A 25714-nucleotide genomic window follows, 5' to 3' on the forward strand; every position below is an offset into this window, starting at 1 on the left:
TTATCTGCCTGTACGCTATACTTATAACCCCACATGCCTAAATTCCTTAGTGGAACTCAAAATGGGACGTGGCCAGGGGAAGGGCAAGGGAATTCCAAAAAGTTGCACGTGGGGATATAAAATAGCCCCATTTCTGCGTATAAATGCCAGGAGTTGGGTGCTGGTATTTATACCAGGTTTCAGCTGGCATAAATATCAGTGCCCAGCTTTTGGTGCAGGAATCCGCTCTAAGTGCTGTTTATAGAACAGCATGCCGCACCGATTTTTTTCAGCGCTGATTTTCTGTGCCATTTATAGAATGCCCCTCAAGATGTGTTCTTGGTTTTCTACATATATGATGGGAAGGGCAATGCAGGTGCAGTGGAGGAATGCAGTATCTGAGAGTTTTTTTCCCTTTGACTACTGGTATTTCTCAAGATTCAGCACTGTCTGTATTACTATTCAATTTATGTCTCAAGCCATTGTGCCCTGTATTGCAGTTGTTAAGGGGGGGGATTCTCTATATGGAACCTAAAATATCTGCATGGAAAACATTTCCACCCAAGCATGTCCTATAAGCAGCATCTAGATTTAGGTGCCATATGATGTGACGGCGCACTAAGGGTGGAAAGTACTGCCGGGCTGCTGGGATAGCATGGAGGTACTTCTTGTTTAGCGAGCTGTAAGACTGTGTTGGGCTTACCGTCGCTTAGTAAAAGGGGCCCTACATGTGTTTATAGATGTGAAGTTTTGTGCTTTTAATTAATTGGCAGGCTAGAAATTGAAAAATTAATTAATTAATATGTGGCTACACATCTCAGCATTATCCACTGGAAAAGGACTGATCACACTGGCCAATTCAGCATTTTGTAAAGAGGCCATATAAAATCAATAGCTAGTAGTTTGGTTGAGTCTCCAAAAGGTTGTGATTATATCTGAAACAATCGGCAGCTCCTAAAAAAAGTTATTCTGCTCTGCAGGTGTGAAATTTTCTCCTAATTAAAGGCAACCGAGATGTACTAATTTGGCACCTTCCTTATCACCCTACTAAGACTTCATACTAAACATAAGCATGAAATTAAGAATCTAAGAATGTGCTTTTGTTTCCTTGAAGCTATTGACAAGCCCTTAAGTGCTTGATTTCTTTGTTGGTTAAGGAGTGGTCTATTCTCTTTTCCTAAGCCATTGCTGTCCTGCTGCTTTTGGGCCCTATAAGATAACTGAGCTGCCGAGAAACACTAAAACCCCAGTGACAGACTGCCAGAAAAGCTGACCCTTGCCCTTGTCTGATGACCTCTTGTTCGATTTGTACTTTAGCTAGCCCAGACCTGATTAGATAATGGTCAGCTTTCGGCCTACAAAATGAGATAAAATTCTAATTTATGGCTTTTCATTTGAAATGGTCTACAGCACTCCAATCATGGATGGCGTTTCCATGGACGTCAACCTTGCTTTTGTGATTACAGCTCATTCTATCACGAAGACCTGGGGTAAAAGTAAATATTTTGAAATGCATGGCGCAGTGTCCACCAGCCAGTTGGTGCAAGATAGCCATAGACCTGCAAAGATTGTGGTATTTATTTATTTATTTAGATTTGGTGTTTTTAATTGTAGCACAAGGTGAGGTGAGTTATATTCAGGTACTGTAGGTATTTTGTCAAATGAAAACAGGAAAAGAACGCTCAGGGACTTTTACTCCAAAATTATGTACTAACGGATAGCAAATCCTAGCAGTGCTAAAAAAACAAAGCAAAAAAAGAAAAAAAAAAACAACCCAACACCAAGCAGACATAAAAATTGCAAGTCAAGCGTCCTGATTCCATATCCATAGTTATCCCAGTATGTTTATGATACTGTATTGTAAAACTGGATTCTTACAACAAATTACTTTATTCTTTGTTATGTATCCTATACTGTTTATTGTAAGCCACATTGAACTCAGCCTTGTTTGGGATAAAGTGGGATATACATGTCACAAATAAATAAAAATATGCTGTTTCCACCATTTCAGCACATTTAGGGGAGAAGTTATCAACATGGGTTACCGTTAAGACAGGTTATTTTACCACTAACTTGTGCTATGTTAGCACAGGTTCCATTCTATGTAGTGAGACCTAGTTACTAATAACCCAAGTCAACAGTAAAATAATCCATCTCAACAGTAGCCCACATTGATAACTCCCCCCCCCCCCCCCCTTAGTGGAAAAGGGCTAAATTCTATAAATGACACCTTAAAAATTGGTGCTAAAAATCACGCGGTTAGTGTGATTTTATAAAGTACAACTAAAGTTAGGTGTAGTTTATAGAATATGCTGCCATGCCATTATTGCGACTAAAATTTAGGCACACCCATTTAGGACACCTAAAACAGGCCTAAATAACCAGCGTCTAAGTTAAGCGCAGATCTGGTGTAATCCATAATAGTGTGCATAGATTTTTGAAATGCCCACTACCCACCCATTCCACACCCATGGCCATGCCCCCTTTTTGACTGCACGCATTAGAATTTACACGCACCGCATTGTAGAAATGCCTAGAAAGCTGTGCGCATATATTCTAATTAAAGCCAATTAGTGCCCCTATTTGGTTGTTAAGTACCAGTTACTGGCGCTATTGGCTTGTTAATCAATTAAGTTGTACGTGCAATTTGGCCATGTTGCTAAATTAGCACGCACAAGTTAAGATGCCATATCTAGAATTTGGGGGAAAGTCTATACATGCGCACCTCCTATTAGGTGCCCCTAGGTGTGTGATGAAAGCCTATTCTATAATGACATCTGGGCACTCAGATTCTGTTATAGAATACCAGTGTAACTTGCTATCAGCTCACCTCACATTTACGCCATAAACCCAATATAATTGCGGGCACCTAAATGTGACAAGGACATGAGTAACTGAGAGCATTCTGTAAGTTGGGCATGGAACTGTCAGCACCTTCCATGCCCCTCCCATGTGAATGCAGCCTTGCATTTATGCATTATGCCACTTACATGCACCCTAATTGAATAATGAAGTTGTTATGCTATCGCTAACGTGCAAAAGTGTACTGAAATCATTGGAGCCGACTCTGTGGGTGCTGTGGGTGCTTGAGCACCCCCAATATTGAGAAAATTCCTTGTATGTGTCCAGGGAGGGGTTATTTTCATTGGGCTTAGCACTCCCAATAATTTTGAAAACTTGGCTCCTATGACTGAAAGTGCTGGAATTCAGTACAGTTATGTGTGCAAATAGCATGTAACGTGCAGGTACTCGGTTATAGAATTGCCCTTCACATGACTTGAAAAATCTACAGCAAAAATAAGGGACCCTTTTACAAAATGGCGGTAACCCCAACGCTAATCTGGAGATACCGCCGGCCCAACGCAGGCGCCAGCGGTAGTTCCAGCCCCAGCGAATGCCATCTCACACGCTAGCGGAAATATTAAAAAAATATTTCCGCAGGCGCTAACCTGGCATTAATTGGGCAGCGCCGCATGCTACCTGGTTACCGTCGGGTTGTCGCAGGAGCTCTTAATGCCACCTCAATGGATGGGGTTAAGTGCTCCCCCCTCCCTGCATGGCCACATGGCAAATGAAATCTTATCTCATGGCCATGCCATTTTTCAGACTTTTTGCCCACTGTACAGAGCCATTTTTACCACATCTTAGTAAAAGGGCACAAGTGAGCACACATGATGGCAGGACACTGATAAATATATAATCCAAAAGGTCTATTATTTTTTAATGTTATCTTGGATCCTCTAAAACATTTCAAACTAAAAACATTCTTAAACAAGCATTTTAAGTTTTTTTTATGCTTCAAATTCTTTGTGTCTGATGAGACTTGGACAATATTTAGTTAGTATCAATGATTTCCATTCCAACCCCCCTGTTTACTAAAGCTTAGCTCGAGTTATCTGCAGCAGGACCCATTTTATTCCTATGGCTTTAGTAAACAAGCCCCCAAGTTCTGTTGTATGCGAACCCAGCAGCATGATCTAGACTTCGAAGGCAATTAGAAAAATTGTTTGTTGTGGATTTTGAGCACAACACATAACGCGGAGTTGCTCTATCGTATTCCAAAACGTTTAGAAAAGCTTCCTAGTACAGTTTTGAGAGGTTGGCACCATGTTAGTTTGGAGCAGCAAAACTCATAGGGCTCATTGGTTCATTTATAAAGTGTCAACACCCTCTGTCGTTTTTTCCTAGGAAAGGTTTAGAAGTACAAAACTAGAAATGGGCAAAATAAAGCCAGTCATCTTGGGCTTATTGCATTATAGTTGCCAATAGGATCCAAACTCAATAAGGGAGGACGTTATCAATGTGGGCTACTGTTAAGATGGGTTATTTTAACACAAACAAAGTAGTGAAGCGAATACAAAAGAGGATTTTCAATATTCAAAGACCTTTATTGTAGTCACTGTAGCAACACATTAAAGACCCGACATGACCGTGTTTCGGTGTGTGAGCCTGCCTCAGGCGTCATCAAACCTGTAAGCATATATGTTGATGAGAATACAGGTCACATATATGGAAAAACGGTCCTTTCTAAAATCAATTGCTGTGCCTGGTTTTCTGGAGCAGTTTACGCACAGTAGAGTAGAAGCACCTGGTTCACATATGGGCAAAGCGATTGATTTTAGAAAGGACTGTTTTTTTCACAGGTGTCACCTGTATTCTCATCAACATATGCTTACAGGATTGATGACCCCTGAGGCAGGCTCACCCGCTGAAACACGGCCGTGTCGGGTCTTTAATGTGTTGCTACTGTGACTACAATAAAGGTCCGTGAATACTGAAAATCCTCTTTTATATTCGCCTCACTACTTTGTTTGGTGTCTACACATCTATGAGGATTTGGCTTTGTCCTCCTTTCCTGTTTTCTTATTTTAGCACTGGGTCCCATTTTATGTAATGAGACCTAGTTACTAATAACTGGGGTTAACAGTAAAGTAGCATGTCTTAACGGTAGCCCATATTGATAACTCTACCCCCCTTAATTAAATAGAAAAGAAATGTCTCTGGAATCAGAAATTACTGCTATATGTAATAAAAGTGAGCCAAGTATAGGATAATCAAGCCATTGTGACATCACTGATGAGGTTGGCTCTTAGGCATTGGTGGAATGAAGCATTATGACATCACAATACCAGTATATCACAATATCAGCTCTGGTTACTAGAGCCTGAAACTCTGCACATTAAGTGGGGAAGTTATCAATACACCTAAATTAAAGCATACTTTATAGAATACGCCTAAGCAAATTTCATTTTGGCGCTGAATTTTTAGGCGTGATATATAGAATCTAACTTTAACCAGGTATTTATTTAAGATCGCACTTCTAAATTCATTGCTTCTTCTACAGTGAACTTCTTAAGAAAAACACACAATACTAAAATGAAAATTTCTTACCTCCCACCCATAACTGGGATCTTTGAGGTATGTCTGCTGCTCTCCTTCATATGGTCCAAATTTTTCACCAACTTCTATCTTCCGTTTTGTCCATATTCCTAATCCTGCTCCAGGAACATTTGACTCTCGGAGCTCAAATTCAGGAGGAATAGGAATGTCATCTGGAATGTAGATGGGGGCTTTGTATGGTGATCCCTCATTGGGTGTGAAGTCATCACTTGATGTCGCTGGGGAAGACGGTTCTTGAGCACTAAGCAACGTGCTAGCCTCTCTGTCAGAGTCTGGCATTTCCTCCAAATGGATTTCGGGAAAACTATCATACAAGCCATCAATACCTACAAATAGATCAAACAGTATGAACCTTAGGGTCTGCTATGTTCAAGGAGTTTCCCCCACTCTAAGAACTTGTTCAGTTTATACATTTAAGGGTGAATTCTATATATGACGCTGAACAAAAAAGCACTATTCTATAAGCCATGCTTAAAGTTAGGCATGGTTTATAGAATAGCTCTTCACCTGGGATCACGACTAGTTTTAGGCATGGCCTTTTGCACCAACTGAAATGCAGTGCAAATGTACTTGCTTAAATTCAGCGCATATCCCCATTATTCTATTACTGCTAACCTGATGTACTCTGATCTCCTTCATGGCCCCATCTCTGGATTTCCCCAGGACTATTCGCATAGTGCCAAGCAGGTCTGTAAGCGATCTGGAAAGTGCCACTGGATATTTGTTTTGGAGGGGTTTATCCAGGTAACGGATGCTGCTACCCAGATAAGTTTTTTTTTAAATAATCACTCCCCTTCTTGTTGAACCCCCAAAAGGATACAGTACTCTCATGAAAGCGAAAGCACTGCATTAAATTATACAAAAATATTACTCAGGTGGAAAGCTTCGTGCAAGGTGTAACAATAAATGTAAACAAAGACAAATACATCCATTCAGCACCCGTCCTCCTCTGCAATTTTTTTATTGCACTTTCATTACTGATAGTCACAGACACTTTTCTTCTGGAATTACAGCACACACATAATTACATCTTGTTTCTGAAATGGGCTGTAAATCCACGTTTCCCGCGGGACTGTCTATATACTCTATGCAGTCCCACCTACCCATGAGAAATTTCCTCTTAGGACACAGCTACGGTACTGCTAAAGTTAATGTATGGTGGGAAGCAGCACGTTATTCACATTTCAACTGAGAAGTTATATTAAAAATAATTATTTTCGAGTTGCAAAGCCTTACTGGAAACAGTTTACTTTCTCTCTCTCTCTCTCTCTGTGTGCATTTGCAGCAATATTTAATACTAGTAAGAAATGCCCGTTTCGGGGGAAAATAAAACGGGCGCTAGCAGGATAATCCCCCCCCCCACCATCCTCCCTCCGTCCCTCCCTTCCAAGTTCCAGACACCCCCTCCGTGCCTCCCTTCCGAGTTCCACACCTCTCCTCTCCCTCCCTCCATCCATCAGTGTTTGCGAAGTTCGGTGCGCTCTCCCAGCAGCTGTCAGAGAATGTGTGGAAGTCGTCCGTTGTGTCTTCGCCGCCCCGCCTTCTGCGTCATCGCGTGTTGACTTGAGGGCGTAGGTACACTGACTGCAGACCCGCCCCGCCCTCAACGTCATCGCGTTTTGATGTGAGGGCGAAGCTATAGTGACTGCAGCCTGCAGGCCAAACCGGATATCTCGGGCGCCTCAAGTTTCCGGCTTAAGGCTTCAATGGAACGTTGGAGGTGCCTTTTATATATATAGATTGTATCCTTATATAGAGCTAGATTCTATAAATAGCGCCTAAAAAATTGGCACTAAAAAAAACCCTTAAACGGTTTTCTATAAACTATGCCTAAAGTTTGGCGTGGTTTAAAGAATTAAAGCTTAAGTGGAGATGATATGCGTAAATTTAGGTTCCGCCATTTGCACCAATAAAAATGTAGTGCAAATACCTGCTCTTAAATTTATGCGCAAAGCATCGCTATTCTATAATTACACATATAACGCTACTACTACTACTTATCATTTCTATAGCGCTACAATATGTACGCAGCGCTGTACACTTGATCATGAAGAGGCAGTCCCTGCTTGACAGAGCTTACAATCTAATTAGGACAGACAAACAGGACAAATAAGAGATAAGGGAATTACTAAGGTAGGAATGAAACCACAACAAGTGTTATAGTACAGTGCTCAGCCAAATGTGTGCACAAATCCTAATTGGTGCCAATTAACATCAATAATTGGTTATTAGTGGCCAATTATTGCTCATTAGAGGGCTCGTTAGCCAATTGGGTTGTGCACATCCCAGGATCGCGCCCAAATCTGGGCGTCATATATTTATCCCATCTTCCTCCATCTTTACTGAATGAACCCAAGGGAGAAAGGACTGTCAGAGGGTTTGAAGGCACTGAACAAAGTCAAGGGCTCTTAGCTAAGGGGTGGGCAACCTCGGTCCTTGAGGGCCGCAACCCAATCGGCTTTCAGGATTTCTCCAATAAATGTGCATGAGATCTATCTGCACGCACTGCCTCCATTGTATGCAAATCGATCTCATGCATATTCATTGGGGAAATACTGAAAACCCAACTAGGTTGCGGCCTTCGCATTCGCATCTTAGCCAAACAGTGCATTAATAAATGGAAATGGCTGAGCTAGAAATCAAGAATTCTATACGTAATAAATAAATATATAACGCATCTAAAAACACATTTAACTCTTTTTTACATGGTAGCCAGCGCAATGAGCACTTCCTGACTATGCCATTTTCTGATGCAAGGAAACAACCACAAGTTTCCAGACTATCTTTCAGACCACACTCTCTTATGCTTCTAATACTAATTATCATTCATGAGTTCATTTACATCTCTTTACATCCAGCGCATGCTGGAATGCTATTACAGCTAATCATGATAAACCCCTCTGGAATTAACAGAGGCATAACATACAACTGCAGGATGATTTCTGTATAAAATTTATCGCTAGTGCCTACTTTTTATAACTTGTTGCCATCATTTTAAACTCTAAAAAGATCTTTCAGTATGAATAATATAAGTACATTCAGAAATCATCAATCAAGTTCCCAATTATATGCTAGATCTGGTGGATCTTCCACCCAGAAACAGTTTCAATTCCTCCCGATCCTTCCTAAATTTACATTACCCAGATTGCAGTGGCCTGAAGTACAAATCTACCTATGCATCCAACTTCTCCTTCATAGGCACACAACTGTGGAATGCACTGCCTAGAACCCTAAAATCAACCCAAAACTATATAAATTTCAGAAAACTATTGAAGACCACCATGTTCAAAAAGGCAAACCTTACAGACTCAAACTAGTGTAATTCCTCCTGTTTTTCAGCATAATTCATGGACTTTTTACTATCTTTATTTTATTTATTGCATGTGTATCCCACATTTTCCCACCTATTTGTAGGCTCAATGTGGCTTACATAGTTTTGTTAACAATGTCATTACAAGATATCAGATAGAGTTATTATTGTGCAGAGATTAAGTAGGGCAGAGAGAAGAAGGAAGGGAGTGATTAGGGTAGTTGTAAAGGTGGATTTTCATAACTGAGTGGGTTGGTGAGGTGAATTAGTGAGGTTTCGGTTATCGGTTCTCATTGTAGGCTTTGTTGAAGAAGTATGTCTTCAGAGATTTGCGAAAGATAGTTATTTCATTGATTGTTTTCAGGTCTGTAGGTAGTGCATTCCATAACTGCATGCTCATGTAAGAGAAGGTAGTGGCATGCATCAGCTTGTATTTTAGTCCTTTACAGCTGGGGAAGTGCAGGTTGAGAAATTTGCGTTTCTGGGAGGTAGGTCCACGAGGTTTAGCATGTATATTGGAGCGTCTGCGTGATTGATTTTGTGTACAATCGTGCAGATTTTGAACACAATTCGTTCCTTAAGTGGGAGCCAGTGAAGTTTCTCTCTTAGGGTTTTGCACTTTCATATTTAGTTTTTCCAAATATGAGTCTGGCGGCAGTATTCTGGGCAGTTTGGAGTTTTTTGATAGTCTGTTCTTTACAGCCAGCGTACAGTGCGTTCCAGTAGTCCAGATGACTTATTATCATTGACTGTACCAGGGTACGGGGAAGAACGGTTTTACTCTTTTGAGTTTCCACATGGAGTAGAACATCTTTTTCGTCGTGTTTTTCACGTGGGCATCAAGAGTGAGGTTTCGATCAATGGTCACTCCAAGAATTTTCAAGTTTTGAGAGATAGGAAGAGAACAGTATGGTGTGATTATGGTGGAGAAATTTTTTGTGTTATGTTGCGAGGTGAGTACGAGACATTGTGTTTTTTCTGCGTTAAGTTTTAGTTGGAATGCATCTGCCCATGTGTGCATTGTTTGGAGGCTTTGGTTGATCTCGTTAGTGATTGCTATCAGTTATTATTTTAATGATACCAATGTGCTAATAACCTACTTCTACAATGTTTAATTATACTTTCTGAACCTTAGCCTACCCTGCGGTTTTGTGTAAGCCACATTGAGCCTGAAACCGGACAAATCGGTATAATCGAAAGCTGATTTTGGCCGGGTTCAGCTGCTTTCCGTTGCGGAGCCAGCAAAACATCAAGGGGGCGTGTCGGTAGGGCAGTGAAGGCAGGACGGGGGCGGGATGGGGGCGTGCTCACGAGATGGCCGGCTTCGCCCGATAATGAAAAAAAGACGAGCATTTCACCGGCTCTACTTGGTCCCTTTTTTTTCACGACCAAGCTTCAAAAAGGAGCCCCAGCTGACCAAATGACCATGGGAGGGAATCGGGGATAACCTCCCCTTACTCCCCCAGTGGTCACCAACCCCCTGTCACCCAAAAAAAAAACTTTTTTGCCAGCTTCTATGCCATCCTCTAATGTCATACCCAGCTCCCTGACAGCAGTATGCAGGTCCCTGGAGCAGTTTTTAGTGGGTGCAGTGCACTTCAGACAGGTGGACCCAGGCCCATCCCCCCTACCTGTTACACTTGTGGTGGTAAAAGGGAGCCCTCAAAAACCCACCCAAAACGCACTGTACCCACATGTAGGTGCCCCCCTTCACCCCTTAGGGCTATGGTAATGGTGTAGAGTTGTGGGGAGTGGGTTTTGGGGGGGGGGATTTGGGGAGCTCAGCACACAAGGTAAGGGAGCTATGCACCTGGGAGCTATTTTTATTATTTTTTAAAATTTTTAGATGTGCCCCCTAGGGTGCCCGCTTGGTGTACTGGCATGTGAGGGGGGCCAGTGCACTACAAATGCTGGCTCTTCCCATGACCAAATGCCTTGGATTTTGCCAGGTTTGAGATCGCCGGCATCATTTTCCATTATGGCCGAAAACCGATGCCGGCCATCTCAAACCTAGCAAACTCTGACATTTGGCCGGGCCCAACCGTATTAGCGAAGAAAAAGATGGCCTCCATCTTTTTCAAAAATACGGTTGGCTCCGCCCACTTACGGCGCCGGCCCCGAAGATGGCTGGCCAGCTATTTGGCTGGCGCCATTCGATTATGCCCCTCCAAGACGCCTACAGGAATATAACGGGCGTCTCGGTGTTTACCACCTGCTGATTTCTACCACGAGCTAAAAACGCTACTGTGGCTTAATAAAAGAACCCCTCAGTGCCTATTAGGGCCTAATTTAACAATTAAGGGGTCCTTTTACAAAGCCGCAGTAAAAAGTGGCTTGCAGTAGTGTAGGCGCAGGTTTTGGGTGCGCGCTGAAATTTTTTCAGCGCACGTACCAAAAATGCCCCCCCCCCCCCCGAAAATGGACATGCAACAAAATCAAAATTGCCGCACGTCCATTTTGGGTGTCTGACCTTATCACCAGCCATAGACCTAGCGGTAAGGAATTTGCGCTGTAACAACCTATGAATGTCAGATGCCACTTGGCACACAGCAGAAAATATTTTTCAGACGCAAGTAGCGGACATGTGGCAAAAATGAAATTACTGCAAGAGCCACGTGGTAGTCGGGCGGTAAGATCATTTTGGCGCGCATTGGGAACGCGTAGACGCTTACACAGCTTAGTAAAAGGGGACCTAAGTTAGGCTCGCAACCAGAACCATTCTATGGATTGCACTCTAGCTGGAAATTTGAGCCCCCAACTTTATAGAATCAGAGGGTTTATGTGTGGCCTAGCTGGTTAGTTGCTTCTTCCATTAAAGGCTTGGTAGAAGAGCCAGGCTTATGTTGGTCTGAACTAGTATGACAGTTCTCATGTACTTATGTTCTTTTGGGTACAGAATGGAAAAATATCCTTTTTGAATAAAGTTCTAAGACATTTTCTTCTGAAGGACCAGATATCTGTCTTTTTTTTTTTGTTACATTTGTACCCCGCGCTTTCCCACTCATGGCAGGCTCAATGCAGCTTACATGGGGCAATGGAGGGTTAAGTGACTGGCCCAGAGTCACAAGGAGCTGCCTGTGCCTGAAGTGGGAATCAAACTCAGTTCCTCAGTTCCCCAGGACCAAAGTCCACCACCCTAACCACTAGGCCACTCTACCAGTCTACCAGTCTACCAGTACTGTTGACCTCCAGGAAAATTCCAAACAGTTATGCTCATCCAGGTAGATCTTCCATTGCATGCAAACCTAACTCATGAATATTCACTGCCGATATCCTGAAAACCTGACTGGCCGGCGTCCCTCAAGGAAAATTTGTGAACCACTGAGGTAGAGTATCATAAAAGGTAGATGTCACAATTTGGTCAGACAAACGAGGCCAGGCAGAGTTCTTTACTGTGTAACCAAAAGAAGTACAAAACTATACTTTCCCGCTCTATTTTATTTCCAGTTATTACAGCTTGTCCAGAAAAAGTTGCAAAACTGGAATAGGTCTGCAGGACCTCCATGTTCTTAGAAGTGCTTGTACAATGCCCGTTAATAAAAACAGAAAACAATTACAACTTCTTTAAAAGTGAAGGGCTGGCAGATGGATCAGATAATCCCCAAGTTTTATGTATTTCCTTCCATTATGTTCCTTGTACTTGCAATGAAAACAAAAATAAATTTCAAAGGAAACCGGTAGTAGAGGTTAGAAAAGGGTGGATATGGGAGCCTGTATTTTCTCACTAACTATGATTCCAACAAGAAAAATTATGTATGAATGCACCTAAGGAGAAGTCTTGAGCCAAAACCAACTGGACTCCTAGCCTGTGCCGGACCTCTTCCCAGCAAGCCAGCTATACATCTGCCCATACTTTCCACTATAGCCTGTGAGAGTTATTTGGTATTTCCGCCCAGTCAGCTCCCCAGGCAGCAAACAGATTGTCTGCACTCAACTCATGTCTAGCAGAACAGAAGCAGCCATCCTTGAAAACTGACCCAAAAGGGACCCCTTTACCAGCCTCCAAGGTTATGACTCCCAGGCCAAGCATAAGAAAGGCACAAACCCCTGTAGAGACATGAAGGACTATATAGTTATATACCAGCATGCCCAGAGGGAACAGCAGTTTCAAAAAGCTGCATGTAGTACAAGAGAAGTGTCCTGCTCGCCTTCAATTTTGTGTGGGAGCAGCTTCTTAAAATTGGTGTTCCCAACATCCATGCATCCTCGATCCTATTTTGCACCAGTCCAGACCTCCTCGCAAACCTCCCTTCCTAAAGCATATAAACCCCCATTCCAAAGCTACACCCAAAGCAGTAGACACCCTCCCAAGCCCACACTCAAAGCAGTCATGATCCCTCTACAAACCTACACCCAAAGCGGCAGACAAGGTCCCAAACTCACACTCAAAGCAGTTGTGACCCCCCCCCCCAAACCCACCTCAGTCATGATTCCTTGTACCCATACCCAAAGTAATGACTCCTCTGGCAGTGAAGAGCACCCCCCCCCCTCAGGACCTTATCCTACCCCTGATACCTACTGAAGGCCATCCATGATGGTCTAGAGAGGAGCAAGAACAACCTGCAGGTGCTTATGCTTCATGCTAACCTCTTCCCAGGTTTCTTCTGTTCTCCAGTGTGGATTCTTTTCTCTTAGACGTCTCTGCTCTATTTCTAAATTTCTTGAGTCCTCTAATCTACACACTCTGATGCACGCTTTTGTGATTTTTCCTCTTCGATTATGCTAATGTGGTTTATATTGGACTTCCAAATTCTCAACTTTGTTGACTACAGACACTGCAGAATGCAACAGCTCGTTTCCTGGGCTTCCACGTTAACTGGGAGCAGATGCCATGCATTAATCGGAAAAGTATTGAGAAAGCTCCTTCTTGATGAGGCATTAGATTTGGGCTTGCCACACATTAAAATTCTGCATTATAACGCATTAAGCCGAAAACGTAAGAAAAGGGACCCAAAGTTCAGAGCAGCATTATGGTATAAAGAGCTTTTGATCTAAAAGTTATTTTCTTTTTAGTTTTTATAGAAACAATGATATCAAAAGGGGTCCGTTTACTAGAGTAATGTTTTGCGCTACCATGTGCATACGCACAATAACTGCAAAGCTTATGCAGTAACTGTTATGGACGTGGCCACTATCTGACCTGCAGCTACCACGCATGATAAATTCATCAGTAAATGCATCTGTATTGTTGATGCATTTACCACAGTGCTGCGACAAAATGCTGATCCTCCCAGTGAGCATGTCAACCTCCAAAGAGCATTCTCCCACCTGGCCCCAGCACCCCAATAAACACACCAACCCTGATCAGCAATGCCACCCCCCTTGTTCCCTCTAGCACTTACTGGGGGTGCCCCTGTTAGGTTAATGGGGAGCAGGAGCATCAATGCTTATTTGGAAGCTTGATTCTTAGCGTTAGTACTATGATACTACTTTCAGAGGTCAGAGCCAGCACTTTGAACCTGTGCCAGTGATGAGACAGGAGTGTCTGTGGAACACCCCTCAGGATCGGGGATGTGGGTGGATGCTGGCTGACGAGGGCTGAGGACTAGGGGCTGCTCATCAGAGGCTGAGAGGTGGGTTTCTGAGTGCTGACTGAGTGATCAGTATTTGTTTACACTACTGGCCACACCAAATGCTAATTATAAGCACTGTTCATGCCCATAACCTGCTCATTCTCCACCCTTTTCCACCCCCTGCCATGGTATGAAATTACCTCAGGAATTAGCTAATTTTCACACTAGCACCCTAATTCTATATATGGCACTGAAAATTGCGAATGAAAATTTGGGCTTGCACCCAATTTGCACACACAATTTAATTGAGAAGTGAACCAATTAGGACCAATAAATGGGCACTAATAATCGATTATCAGCGCTAATTGCCAATGATTTAAAATTTACACATACATCTTTAGGTCCTGGGATCCACACATAAATTTTATGCACGGATCAGAAAAGGGGACACTGGAAGGGAAGGGGCAGATCAGGGGTGTCCCTGGAATTTGCAGTGTTTCAGAATAAGGGGATCTGTGTCTAATTAAGGCATGAGAATTTTCACCAGGTTTCAGTTGGTGTAAATCCTTGTGCCCAAAATTGGGCATGGATCCCGGTGCAAGAAGCCATTCTATAAAGAGTATCATCAAGCCCCAAAAAACCAGAACCTCCTTCAACCAGTACTACCGCGGGGCACTCCCTCTTTGGCTCCTGCTCCTGGGTCCTGGCAGCATACCTTGGAATCGTTTGCTGAACGGGAAAAGAGGTCTTGGCCACTGGGGGAGTAGCCTTGACAACTCCACAAAAAGGGAAGAAACAAGTAAAAGTTTGAGCAGTCTCTTCCTTCAAGACACAGTGCTGTCAGTTTATGCCGTCATCTTGGTCATGCCCCTGGACTCAGCCCTTTCTAAGCACATCTCCCTCAAATAAACATTTTGGCAAGCATAGAGTGTGGATGCTCATCTTCTATCCCAACTTCTATCCCAACTGTAAAGGTCTCAAGTACAAAACTTATTATGGATCCAATTTCTCCTTCCTGGGCAGCCAACTCTGGAACGCCCTCCCTAGACATATCCGACCAATCTATGACCATCTGCCTTTCAGGAAAGCATTAAAAACCCATTTATTCAAGCAAGCCTACCCTAAAGACCTTGATTAAACTTATGAACCGATCTACCTAACGAACACCGAAGAAGCAATGACAACGACATTTACCCAGAGTACATCTCCCACATCACCCCCCACATCACCTATCCCTACTGACCCATCCATTTTTCCACTTCTCCATCCAATCACTACCCCATATCGCCTATATTTACCAACCCATCCAAGCTATTCCTATGCTTCATTTAATTTTCCTACCTATCTAACAAAAGTCTGTATAGCCTAATACTATGTAAGCTGCATTGAACCTGCTTTTAGTGGGAAAGCGCGGGATACAAATGTATTAAATAAATAAATAAATTTAGAAAAATGTTAGTTCTGTTGAACTGGATGAGGAGTGACGTTGCAAATAGTGAGGGTAGGAGAATAAGTCAGCACCTCGTTCGTCAGGTGTTAACATCTGAACTTCCAGAGTGACCAACCACAAATCCCCAGGCTGAAGAATTGATTTTCTAAACCATATTCAGGCCATCCAAAACTAAAAACGCATCATTCCTTAGTGGTCAGTAATCTTATTTCTAGTTACTCTTCATTTAGAATTCTGAATTGTATATGAAAATAAACTTATTCAGAATAGGAGCAAATAAATAACCATGATGAGAAAATGCCTGATTTCAACTCTCTCCATTTACTATTGTACTCTATTTACTATTACTATTGTATTGTAGCCATTAAGCCCGTAAAAACGTGCAAGATTTCCAGCTACCCTCCTCGCCACCGCTCCCTCCCCCCTCCGTGCCGGGCCCCCTGCACTGACCTGACAGCGAATCTCACCTCCGTGTGAAAGCGCTACAGGCAGCAGCAGATCGCTCTGGTGCTGCCTGCAGCACTTCCACACGGAGGTGAGAGGCGCTGTCAGGTCAGTGCAGGGGGCCCGATGCAGAGGGGGGCGGGGATGGGGGGGAGGGTGGAGGTTGGTGCGCGCCATGTTCGTTTCCAGGCGGCAGCGTCCGACAGTGACTCCGACTCCGTTTCCCTCTCTGCTCCGCCCTCTGACGTCATCACGTCTTGACGCGAGGGCGGGACAGACAGGGAAGTCTCTACTGCGCATTTGCAGGTGAGTCGGTCACTTGCTGTTTATATGTTTGATGGCAGATCCTGATTGATTGAATGAAGCAAGTGACTACTGTCTTCTGAAAGAGTCTGAAAAAATAAAATTCATGGTGGTGGCATGGGATATTGGCAAGAGGATGCTAAGGTGGTAGAAAGCAGGGTCATAACTAATGGAGGGCAAAGGGAGCAACTGCCACGGGTGGAGAACTCTAGGGGAGGAGCAGAAAAATAACGGAAATACAAGTGTGAGCCAGCAGCAGATCAACAACTTGGAAGTCTGTATTTTTTTTTCAGTCCAGTAATTTCTTCTTTCTCCTTCATCTTAGTTGGAACCAGCTCTGGAATTATGGTGCCATGAGCCTTCATTCACAACTCTTGAGGATCTCCTTATTCAGTTCAAAGCCTTGATACTAGTTTTTAAAGCGTTAACGAATGATGCGCCTTTGGGTATTGCTTCTAATATAAGGATTTCTCATCCCGCCAGAACTTTAAGATCACAGGGTAAATGTCTCCTAGATGTCCCTTCTTTCCTTCAGGTTTGTTTGGAAGAAAATAGAGCATATCTGTTCTTTATTGCAAATCCTGCTTTATGGAACAACCTTCCGTTAGAATTAAGACAAATCACTTCTTTGCTCACTTTCAGGAAGTTTTTGAAGGTCTCTTTGTTTCGGCAAGCATTTACTTAATTTGATTAATATAACTGTGGTCAATTATCTTTGGTTGCAATGTGGATATGATAATTGATATATATTGTTTCTTTTTATTGTGCTTATTTTTTGTTTGTTTAGTTGTAATCTGCTTAGATTTTATACATAATGCAAACTACAAATATTTTAAATAAATAACCCTCCCCCACCTTATTTTAATCAACTTATCCTTTCCCTTGTCCTGTCCTAGTCATCACAGCAGCCTGCCCCAAGGCTCAGAACCTTGAATAAGGATCTCTTCCAGAACCTTGTACTCTAGGCTGTAATCCTGGTATCATCCTTAGCAATGAATAGGACCCCTGCCCTAAGGGGATATGAAAGCTACCTCCCCAGCATCCCAGGCTAGGAAATAAACTGGTGAGTTTCTGCAGAGCAATGTTCTGCCTTGGCGCAGAGCTACCAGGCTGACCCGGCCAGATAATTATTCAAATTTCATTTTAAGAATGCACAGGTTAACAGAAACTACTACTATTTACTATTTAACATTTCTAAAGCGCTACCAGGGTTGCGCAGCGCTGTACAATTAACAAAGAAGGACAGTCCCTGCTCAAAGGAGCTTACAATCTAAAGGACAAAAGTGCAGTCAATCAAGATTGAGGCAGTCTAGATTTCCTGGATAGAGGTACAATGGTTAGGTGCTGAATGCGACATTGAAGAGGTGGGCTTTGAGCAAGGATTTGAAGATGGGCAGGGAGGGGGCTTGGCGTATGGGCTCAGGGAGTTTATTCCAAGCATAGGGTGAGGCGAGGCAGAAAGGGCGGAGTCTGGAGTTGTCGGTGGTGGAGAAGGGTACTGAGAGGAGGGATTTGTCCTGTGAGCGGAGGTTACGGGTAGGAGCGTAAGGGGAGATGAGGGTAGTGAGGGGCTGCAGATTGAGTGCATTTGTAGGTTAATAGGAGAAGCTTGAACTGTATGCGGTATCTGATCGGAAGCCAGTGAAGTGACTTGAGGAGAGGGGTGATATGAGCATATCGGTCTAGGCGGAAGAAACTCATTGAGGGCAATCCTCAACGTATGATTCGCTGTTAGTAAATGTAGCGGAACTGAATATGATGTTTGCAAGTAGAGATCAGAAGGTCATATCACACGAGTTGGAAGGCATCGTATAGAGGAGCAGTTTCATGTTTCAAGTTTATTAAACATTTGTTATACCACCCATCAGTAGGCCATCTGAGTGGTTTACAATATCACAATTATAGTGGAATAAAAACAAAATACCTAAACCTCAATATTGCAGTGGATCATCAAGAGAAACATGTAAAATATATCGATACATTTTTTTAAATCATTAAAATCCAATTCACAATCGTACCCAAAATTTTCTTCATCATGTAGACATCATGCCTAAAGTCCTAGATTTGTTCTGTTAAATTAGGTCTGGGCAGGTATGACTTAAAAGTAACACATTTGCTGCCTGCTGCCAGGAAATAGTCCAACAGTAGGTTGAGAAAAAATATCGTACCCATTCCCCAGTCAGAACGTAATAAGAAAGCTGCCAGAAGGAGCATATTGGGAGGAAGTTTTAAACGTCACATTAAAGTGCACCAGAGAGGGTTGGGGCTCTAAGAACCCTAAACTGAAAAACGTTATCTTTCTGCTAAATGTTTTATGTGCTTGGCGACGAGCGAATACCTTGCGAACAGAAAATCACAGTCAGTATAGTAGACCTGAGCTAACAGAGTGAGTTCATGTTTATTTTCTCAAATTAAATGAAATACTGAAGCAGTAGAGCATGTAGCCCAGAGCACACTGGGTCCAGCCCCTCTTAATTCGGTTAAATGCATAAACAAAGACCCACTGGTTGTTTGAATAAATTATGGAAGGGTAACTTGATGACCTTCAAACAGAGGGGTTCCTTTATTCTGCTGCTAGAAAAAGTGAAAACTTACAGCTCCACAGCCATACTTAAATAAACTTCAGTAAGTGTCATGTGTTACCGAAGGCCCGTTTAACTCTCCTTCCTGGCACCATCCAAGCTATTAAGGGGTCCGTTTACTAAGCGAAGGTAAGCACTAACGCGTGCTTCCCGCATGCCAAAATGCACTACCATGGAGCATGCTCGGGTGCCTAATGGTAGTTCAATCATCTGCACACGCTTTCCGAGGGCACGCCTACTCTCCGCCACCCATACCCTTGTGTATGGAGGAGCGGAGAGTAGGCATGCCCAGTGCTAATTGGTTAGCGCAGCTACATTGCCGCATGCCAACTGGTTAGTGTATGAGCCCTCTTTCCGCCTACTAAATAGGGGTCAGTAAGGGCTCACGCGCTAATGGCCACATGATAATTAGGAAGTTAGTGCCTGGCTATTAATAGAAAAAATGGAAATGTGGCCATTTTACAGCCTCACTAAAAGTGGCCTCGACATGTGGGAAAACCCACGCGCTAATCATAGAGTTTGGCCCCTTTTAGCGTGGCTTAGAAAAGGGCCCCTCAGTAAGGGAGTCTTTTACTAAAACTTAGCTCAAGGCATTTAACCACCTCCTGGCCTGAGCCCCACCCCTCTGACTCAGCGGGTGTAACTCCACCTACTCTACGATGGCTCACTATTAGTCATAAGAAAAAGATTTTATAAAATTACTCCATATCATTTCTTTACTATTATTTGCATATCCAGCCATTTTGGCAGTGGGTCTAGCCTACTTTTAAAAGCATTTTGAATGTACAACAGGGTTGTATATCAGTTGGTGAGTTGTGTTTGTGATGCATATTAGTATGTGTAGATTTTTTATTTATAGTTATTGTAATTCACCGTGAACCCTGGCGATTTGGCGAGGCATAAATCAGTTAAACAAATAAATAGTTTGGAAATCAAGCAATCCCCCGGCAATCTCTGGCATGATAGAATATTTTTAGCAGTTGGACAGACTGTGCTCAACTGAATGACAGCTTTTGGTGGAATTCTTTGCAGCTTATACCTAAGTACATAAGTGTTGCTGATAAAAAGTTTGCACACTTTCAGGAGGCCATAGGAAGCTTTCTGTGATTGTATGACCACTCTTGAGAATATAATGTATACTATGGGGGTTACTTTCTTTTGGTTTGACAGGCCTTTTACTTTCTTTACTTTCAAATTGTATAGCACAAGTAAGAAGACGTTTCCTGTAATGCATTTGATTCTGCTTTGCTTTTTTTGTTGTTGTTGCTGTTAAGTGTATTGTTTTCATAGTTCAAAAAACAATAAAAGTTCTCAACTAAGGAATAAGGGAGTGATTCACTAGTATGTGGTAAGCAGGGGCGTAGCTATGTGAGGCCACGGGGGCCTGGGCCCTGTAGATTTGGCCCTGGAACCCCCTGCCGACGAATGAATGAAGCCGTTTCGTGGGAAGAAGATGACCTCGGCTGGCGGGGGTTGGGGTCCCCACCAGCAAAGGTAGGCGATGGCGGTGGTGGGAGAGGGTTGGCAGCGGGAGGGGGGTCGAGAGGGTCAGCAGCGGGGAGGGAGGTCAAAGTTGTTGTTGGCGGCAGCGGCGGGGGGGTCAGCAATGGCGGGGGGGGTTGGCAAAGGCGGGGGGGTCGGCAATGGGGGGGATAAAATGTGCCCCCTCACTTCGGGCCCTGGACCCCCTCCCGCCGAAGTCTGGCTACGCCCCTGGTGGTAGGGCACGTTAACATATTTTGGGGTCCTTTTACTAAGGTGCGCTAATGGATTTAGCACACCCTAATGATAAGTCCATTTTATACCTATGGGTTTCTCAGAATTTAGCGCGTGCTAATCGTTAATATGCCCTAAACCCGTTAGCGCACCTTAGTAAAAAGGACTCCTTTATTAGTAGTATAAAAAGGCAAATAACACACATTAACACAAACTGCGGGCTACTTCTTGTTAGTGAATCCATCCCATTAGAGAATCAAATATGATCGCTCTATAAATAGGCAACTAGATTATTCTTATGCTCTAACTAAGGAGCAAAGATTAGACACCATAAAATTCACCGATGCATTCGGAATTCCAAGTTTGCTGGGAATCGGAAGACACGTCGCTTACGCGGACTTTTAACTTTCTGATTATACACGCTCAGATTTATCGATGCATTCTGAAGCAATGTCATAAACCATCTTCTTGCCGCTGATTTAATGCAAGCTGCCTTGTCCCTTGCTGCAGTACAAGAGAAAGCCATTCTTATAGCAAAGAGCTCAGCATCAAAGCTAGAATTATGTATGTGCAGCGGAAGAGGGAGTTCAAACAAATGGATTGCTGGTCCCAAGGCACATGCATAAACCAGTGCAGCAGCACGCAACAGCTCAACCATTCTGTCATGCTGACTCCGTACAATACTGAACATTAAAAAAATAAGAACTGGTCAAAATTAGTAGGGCCTCCAAACACTGGTGTACCTTTTGATACTGCGTCTAGCAAACTGTTCAGTAGATTTCTGGGCCAGTCTTTCAGGGGATGCGTGATGCAAGAATTCGGGTTCAGTTTTGAGCTTTCTCAAAATGAAAATGAGAAAATGCTCTGAAACAGACACAAAGGGACATAATGGAGACGTTGGCTTTCCTACCCATTGCCAGACACGGTCCTCCTGGAACAGGAAATTTGGCAATTTATCTTACTCAGTGTTCTCACCCTTCTGCCAACACATGGCTCCCACCCCATCCCCATCTACTATGTAACTCTTTACAACTGTGAAAACAAAAACCACCATTGTATAGCAACCTGTCAGTTACTCGTACATTCGGCAATCATCATCCAGAGCTGATTCTGCATCAGCCCTGACGAAGGAGCATAGTTCTCACAAGCTAATTACAAATGTATGAACTTAATCCGATAAATGAACAGTCACTTTAACTTGCTTGTTTTTTTCTATGTATCCAAGTGGACAAATATGGAAACCACCCTAGTCTGTTCGATATGCCCACCCACCGTCAAGTCCAAATTCCAATGACTAGACCAAAGGTCGGCAACCACGATCCTTGAGGGCCACAACCCAGCTAGGTTTTCAAGATTTCCTCAATGAATAGGCATGAGATCTATTTGCATACAATGGATGTAGCGTGTGCAAATCAATCTCATGCCTAGTCACTGTGCAAATCTTGAGAACCCGACTGGGGTGGTCCTCGAGGACCCTGATTTCCCACCCCTGGCCTAGACATTGAAATTTCCCACTTTCAGACTTCTTTAACAATCAGATTTGTCCAGCAGTCACATACTACTACTACTACTACTTAACATTTCTAGAGCGCTACTAGGGTTACGCAGCGCTGTACAAAATACACAAAGAAGGACGGTCCCTGCTCAAAGGAGCTTACAATCTAAAGAACGAAATGTCAAGTTGGGGCAGTCAAGATTTCCTGGGTAGAGGTGTAGAGGTTAGGTGCCGAAGGCGACATTGAAGAGGTGGGCTTTAAGCAGGGATTTGAAGATGGGCAGGGAGGGGGCCTGGCGTATGGGCTCGGGGAGTTTGTTCCACGCGTGGGGTGAGGCGAGGCAGAAAGGGCGGAGCCTGGAGTTGGCGGTGGTGGAGAAGGGTACTGAAAGGAGGGATTTGTCCTGAGAGCGGAGGTTACGGGTAGGAATGTAAGGGGAGATGAGGGTTGAGAGGTAAGGAGGGGCTGCAGATCGAGTACATTTGTAGGTTAGTAGCAGAAGCATATTTAAATACCTATGCTAAGTGCTATGGCCTTTATTTGTGCATTTGAAAATTCCAGTGTGGACCTGGGAGGGGCATGAGCATATCAGGGGCATGTCAGGTAGTTAGTTGCAGAAGTTATGGAATACTAGCATTTATGTGTCTAACTGCCTAAGGTTAGACATGCCACTCCAGTTCTACAGACCGTATATTTAATATGTGGGGACCCAATATCAACAAAATACATACAATGTCCCAAACAGTAACCTTTAGAATAATATTTTGAAATTCTGTGTAATGTTTAACAGATCAAAACGTCTTCATATCAATGTAGATGAGTGCAATCAATTTTCTGAAGGGGATCTTCTGCTGCAGCTCACACCATATGAACATCACGTTCCTTTGAGACAATGGTTGTGGTGCAAATCGGCATTGATCCACCTATTTTTACTTTTTAAATTGCTTTTAGTGTCTTTAACTTCATTTCCAGCATTATCCCAAACTTATAATGTTAGCATATCACATATAGCGTATGACATCACATATCTTTGGCTGGCAGCATAATTTCATCGCAGTTCTGAGTGTTATCGGATCTCGAATATTGCTGCGGGGGATGAAAGTGAATATGAAGCTATAACATCTTTATGATTTTTCTGTTTCTTCAGAGAACCCCTTCCCTGAGGATGTTGGCATCAGATTAGTATGCGAGTCTCTGCCAATATTCAACTGTCCATGCGGACCCCAGCTAAATATCAGCTGGAACCCACATAGGTTCCGGCAGCCAGCCCACCCACATATAGCCCCCAATATTCAATGTCAGTTCAATATTTAGGGCCTGGCCCTAAATATTGGGGGCTATTCTAGCTGGTGACGGTCAGCGTTTAAAAAAATATATATACTGACCGCCGCTGGCTGAATATTGGATGGGGATAGCATTTCAGGGTGTAAATGGCACTATTCTTTAAAACTGTATGCAACGTTTTGGAATACCCGTGCCCCTCCCCTGGCCATGTCCCCTTTTCAGTTACGCACTACAGGATTTAGCCATGGGGTGTTATAGAATAGTGCGCAGGAAGATGCATGCACAAATCCAATTAAGTGCTATTACTGATTGTTAAGGCCTATTAATTCATTGTTGACAGCTCATTTAGGGGGTCTTTTACTAAGACGCGTTCACGTTTTTAACACGCGCTAAAATTGTGGGCGCGCTAAACGTTAGAGACACCAATGCACTCCTATGGGCGTCTCTAATGTTTAGCGTGCCCACAGTTTTAGCGCGCGCTAAAAACGTGAGCGTGCCTTAGTAAAAGACGCCCTAATTAATTTAGATATATGCAAGCTGTTGGATCCATGCCTAAAGTTAGATGCTGATCCTTCAGCACCACATATAGAATCCGGGGAGTGTGTGCAACCTAGCTGCTGTGTTATATAAATCATGGCCTAGCTCCAGCCAGCAATGGACAAAACAGCGAAGATGACTAATAAAAACAAAAGCAAAAATAAAAAATAGGACGACACTTCAAATATGAAAACTAAAAAATATTTATTGACCATAAAATTAAAGCAGAATAAAAGAGAACAGGACTCAACACAGCTGTGTTTCGGCCGGTAAGGCCTGCGTCAGGAGTCTTCTCACCATATAAAGTGTCTTTCTCTAGTTCTACATTGGTTGTTTTTTATTAATATGTAGAACAACTTATGGCTAAATTATATTGAGAACATCTTTATAAACAACTCTCCGGTTGTCTCTTCAAGGAACTTGTAGTGCTAAAAATAGCTCAAAGCAATATAGACTGGAGCTGCTCAAGTTGGCGTCTCGCATCTATGAAATCAAACCAGCTTAAATCTGTTCATCCCTATAGGCTTAATGCAGAACATGAGTGGTGGTCTCTTGCTTAGCTTTGAGTATTGGGACTGTGCGAACCAATAGCATTGTGCCATGGTGATCATGTGATAGCTGTCATATATTTAAAAGCGGGACAAAGATGACGACGCCATTTTAGCTGCTGGAGAAGAATGTTACAGTTGCAATGTTTTTTAGTTTTCATATTTGAAGTGTTGTCTTATTTTTTATTTTTTTTTATTTTATTTTTGCTTTCGTTTTTATTAGTCATCTTCGCTGTTTTGTCCATTGTTGGTTTTTTTTTTTTTTGCGAAGACTGGTTTCTTCTGTTTTTTTTGTATTACTAGCTCCAGCCATGCCTCAAGAAACCAGATTCTCTCAAAAGTAAAGCTTGGCCTACCTTAATCAGATTTTTGATAGCTTACACATATCTAGTGGAGGCATAGGTTGTAGGGCTGCTTCTCTGTTCCCTGGGCCTCTTAAAGCTTGACTGTGATCAGTACTTTTACCTGGCTGCTTGAACCACGGCCTCCCTGTTCTGCCCTGACTGCAGGACCTGACTTCTTAAGGTGGCCCTGTGAGGGAATGTTGTTATGAGGGACTGGAAACTCCGTCACAGGGCCTATTTATCAGGGCCGGTCCAACCTAGTAAGCGAGGTAAGCATGGCAGGAGGGCGCCGACCTCTGGAGGGCGCCACCATGCCATGTATACCCTCACCGCTTACCTCAGCTCCCAAACCCTGACAGCAGCCCTGCCTTTGGTTTCCTGCTCCGGTACCCGCGCTGCCCTGGGGCATTTAAATCTTGTATTTAAATTTACCTCCGATGTCGCAGCAGCTGTGCAGCATCAGTGAAAGCGCTGCTGCCCGACGTCTCTAATTTTCCCTATGCTCGTTCGTTCCCTCTTAGTGTCCCGCCCTCGCAAGGAAATGACATCAGAAGAAGGAGGGACACTGAGGGAACAAACGAGTGAAGGGAAGGCTGGGAGACGTCGGCAGCAGCGCTTTCACTGACGCTGCGCAGCTGCTGCGTCATCAGAGGTAAATTTAAACACAAGATTTAAACCAGAGAAGAGGGCGGGCAGATGGACATGGGAGCGGGAGGGCAAGGGAGAGAGGCGCATTGATCGATGGACATGGATGGGAGGAGAGGGCCCAGGGAGAGAGGAGAAATTGCTGGACATGCAGGGGAGGGGA

At 43.4% G+C, this 25714-nt stretch overlaps 1 protein-coding gene across 2 annotated transcripts in view; it reads right to left on the reverse strand.

The window, feature by feature from the left end:
• The window catches only part of MECOM (MDS1 and EVI1 complex locus), a 777983-nt gene that overhangs the window by 463331 nt on the left and 288938 nt on the right, over positions 1–25714 (reverse strand). For both annotated transcript variants that reach the window (XM_030216133.1, XM_030216132.1), the window contains exon 2: positions 5371–5705. In XM_030216133.1, the coding sequence (XP_030071993.1) occupies positions 5371–5705 (335 nt within the window). The remainder of the gene's footprint in view (positions 1–5370; positions 5706–25714) is intronic.

Source organism: Microcaecilia unicolor, chromosome 10 (assembly GCF_901765095.1).
Source record: "Microcaecilia unicolor chromosome 10, aMicUni1.1, whole genome shotgun sequence".
In the NCBI taxonomy this organism is placed as follows: domain Eukaryota; kingdom Metazoa; phylum Chordata; class Amphibia; order Gymnophiona; family Siphonopidae; genus Microcaecilia; species Microcaecilia unicolor.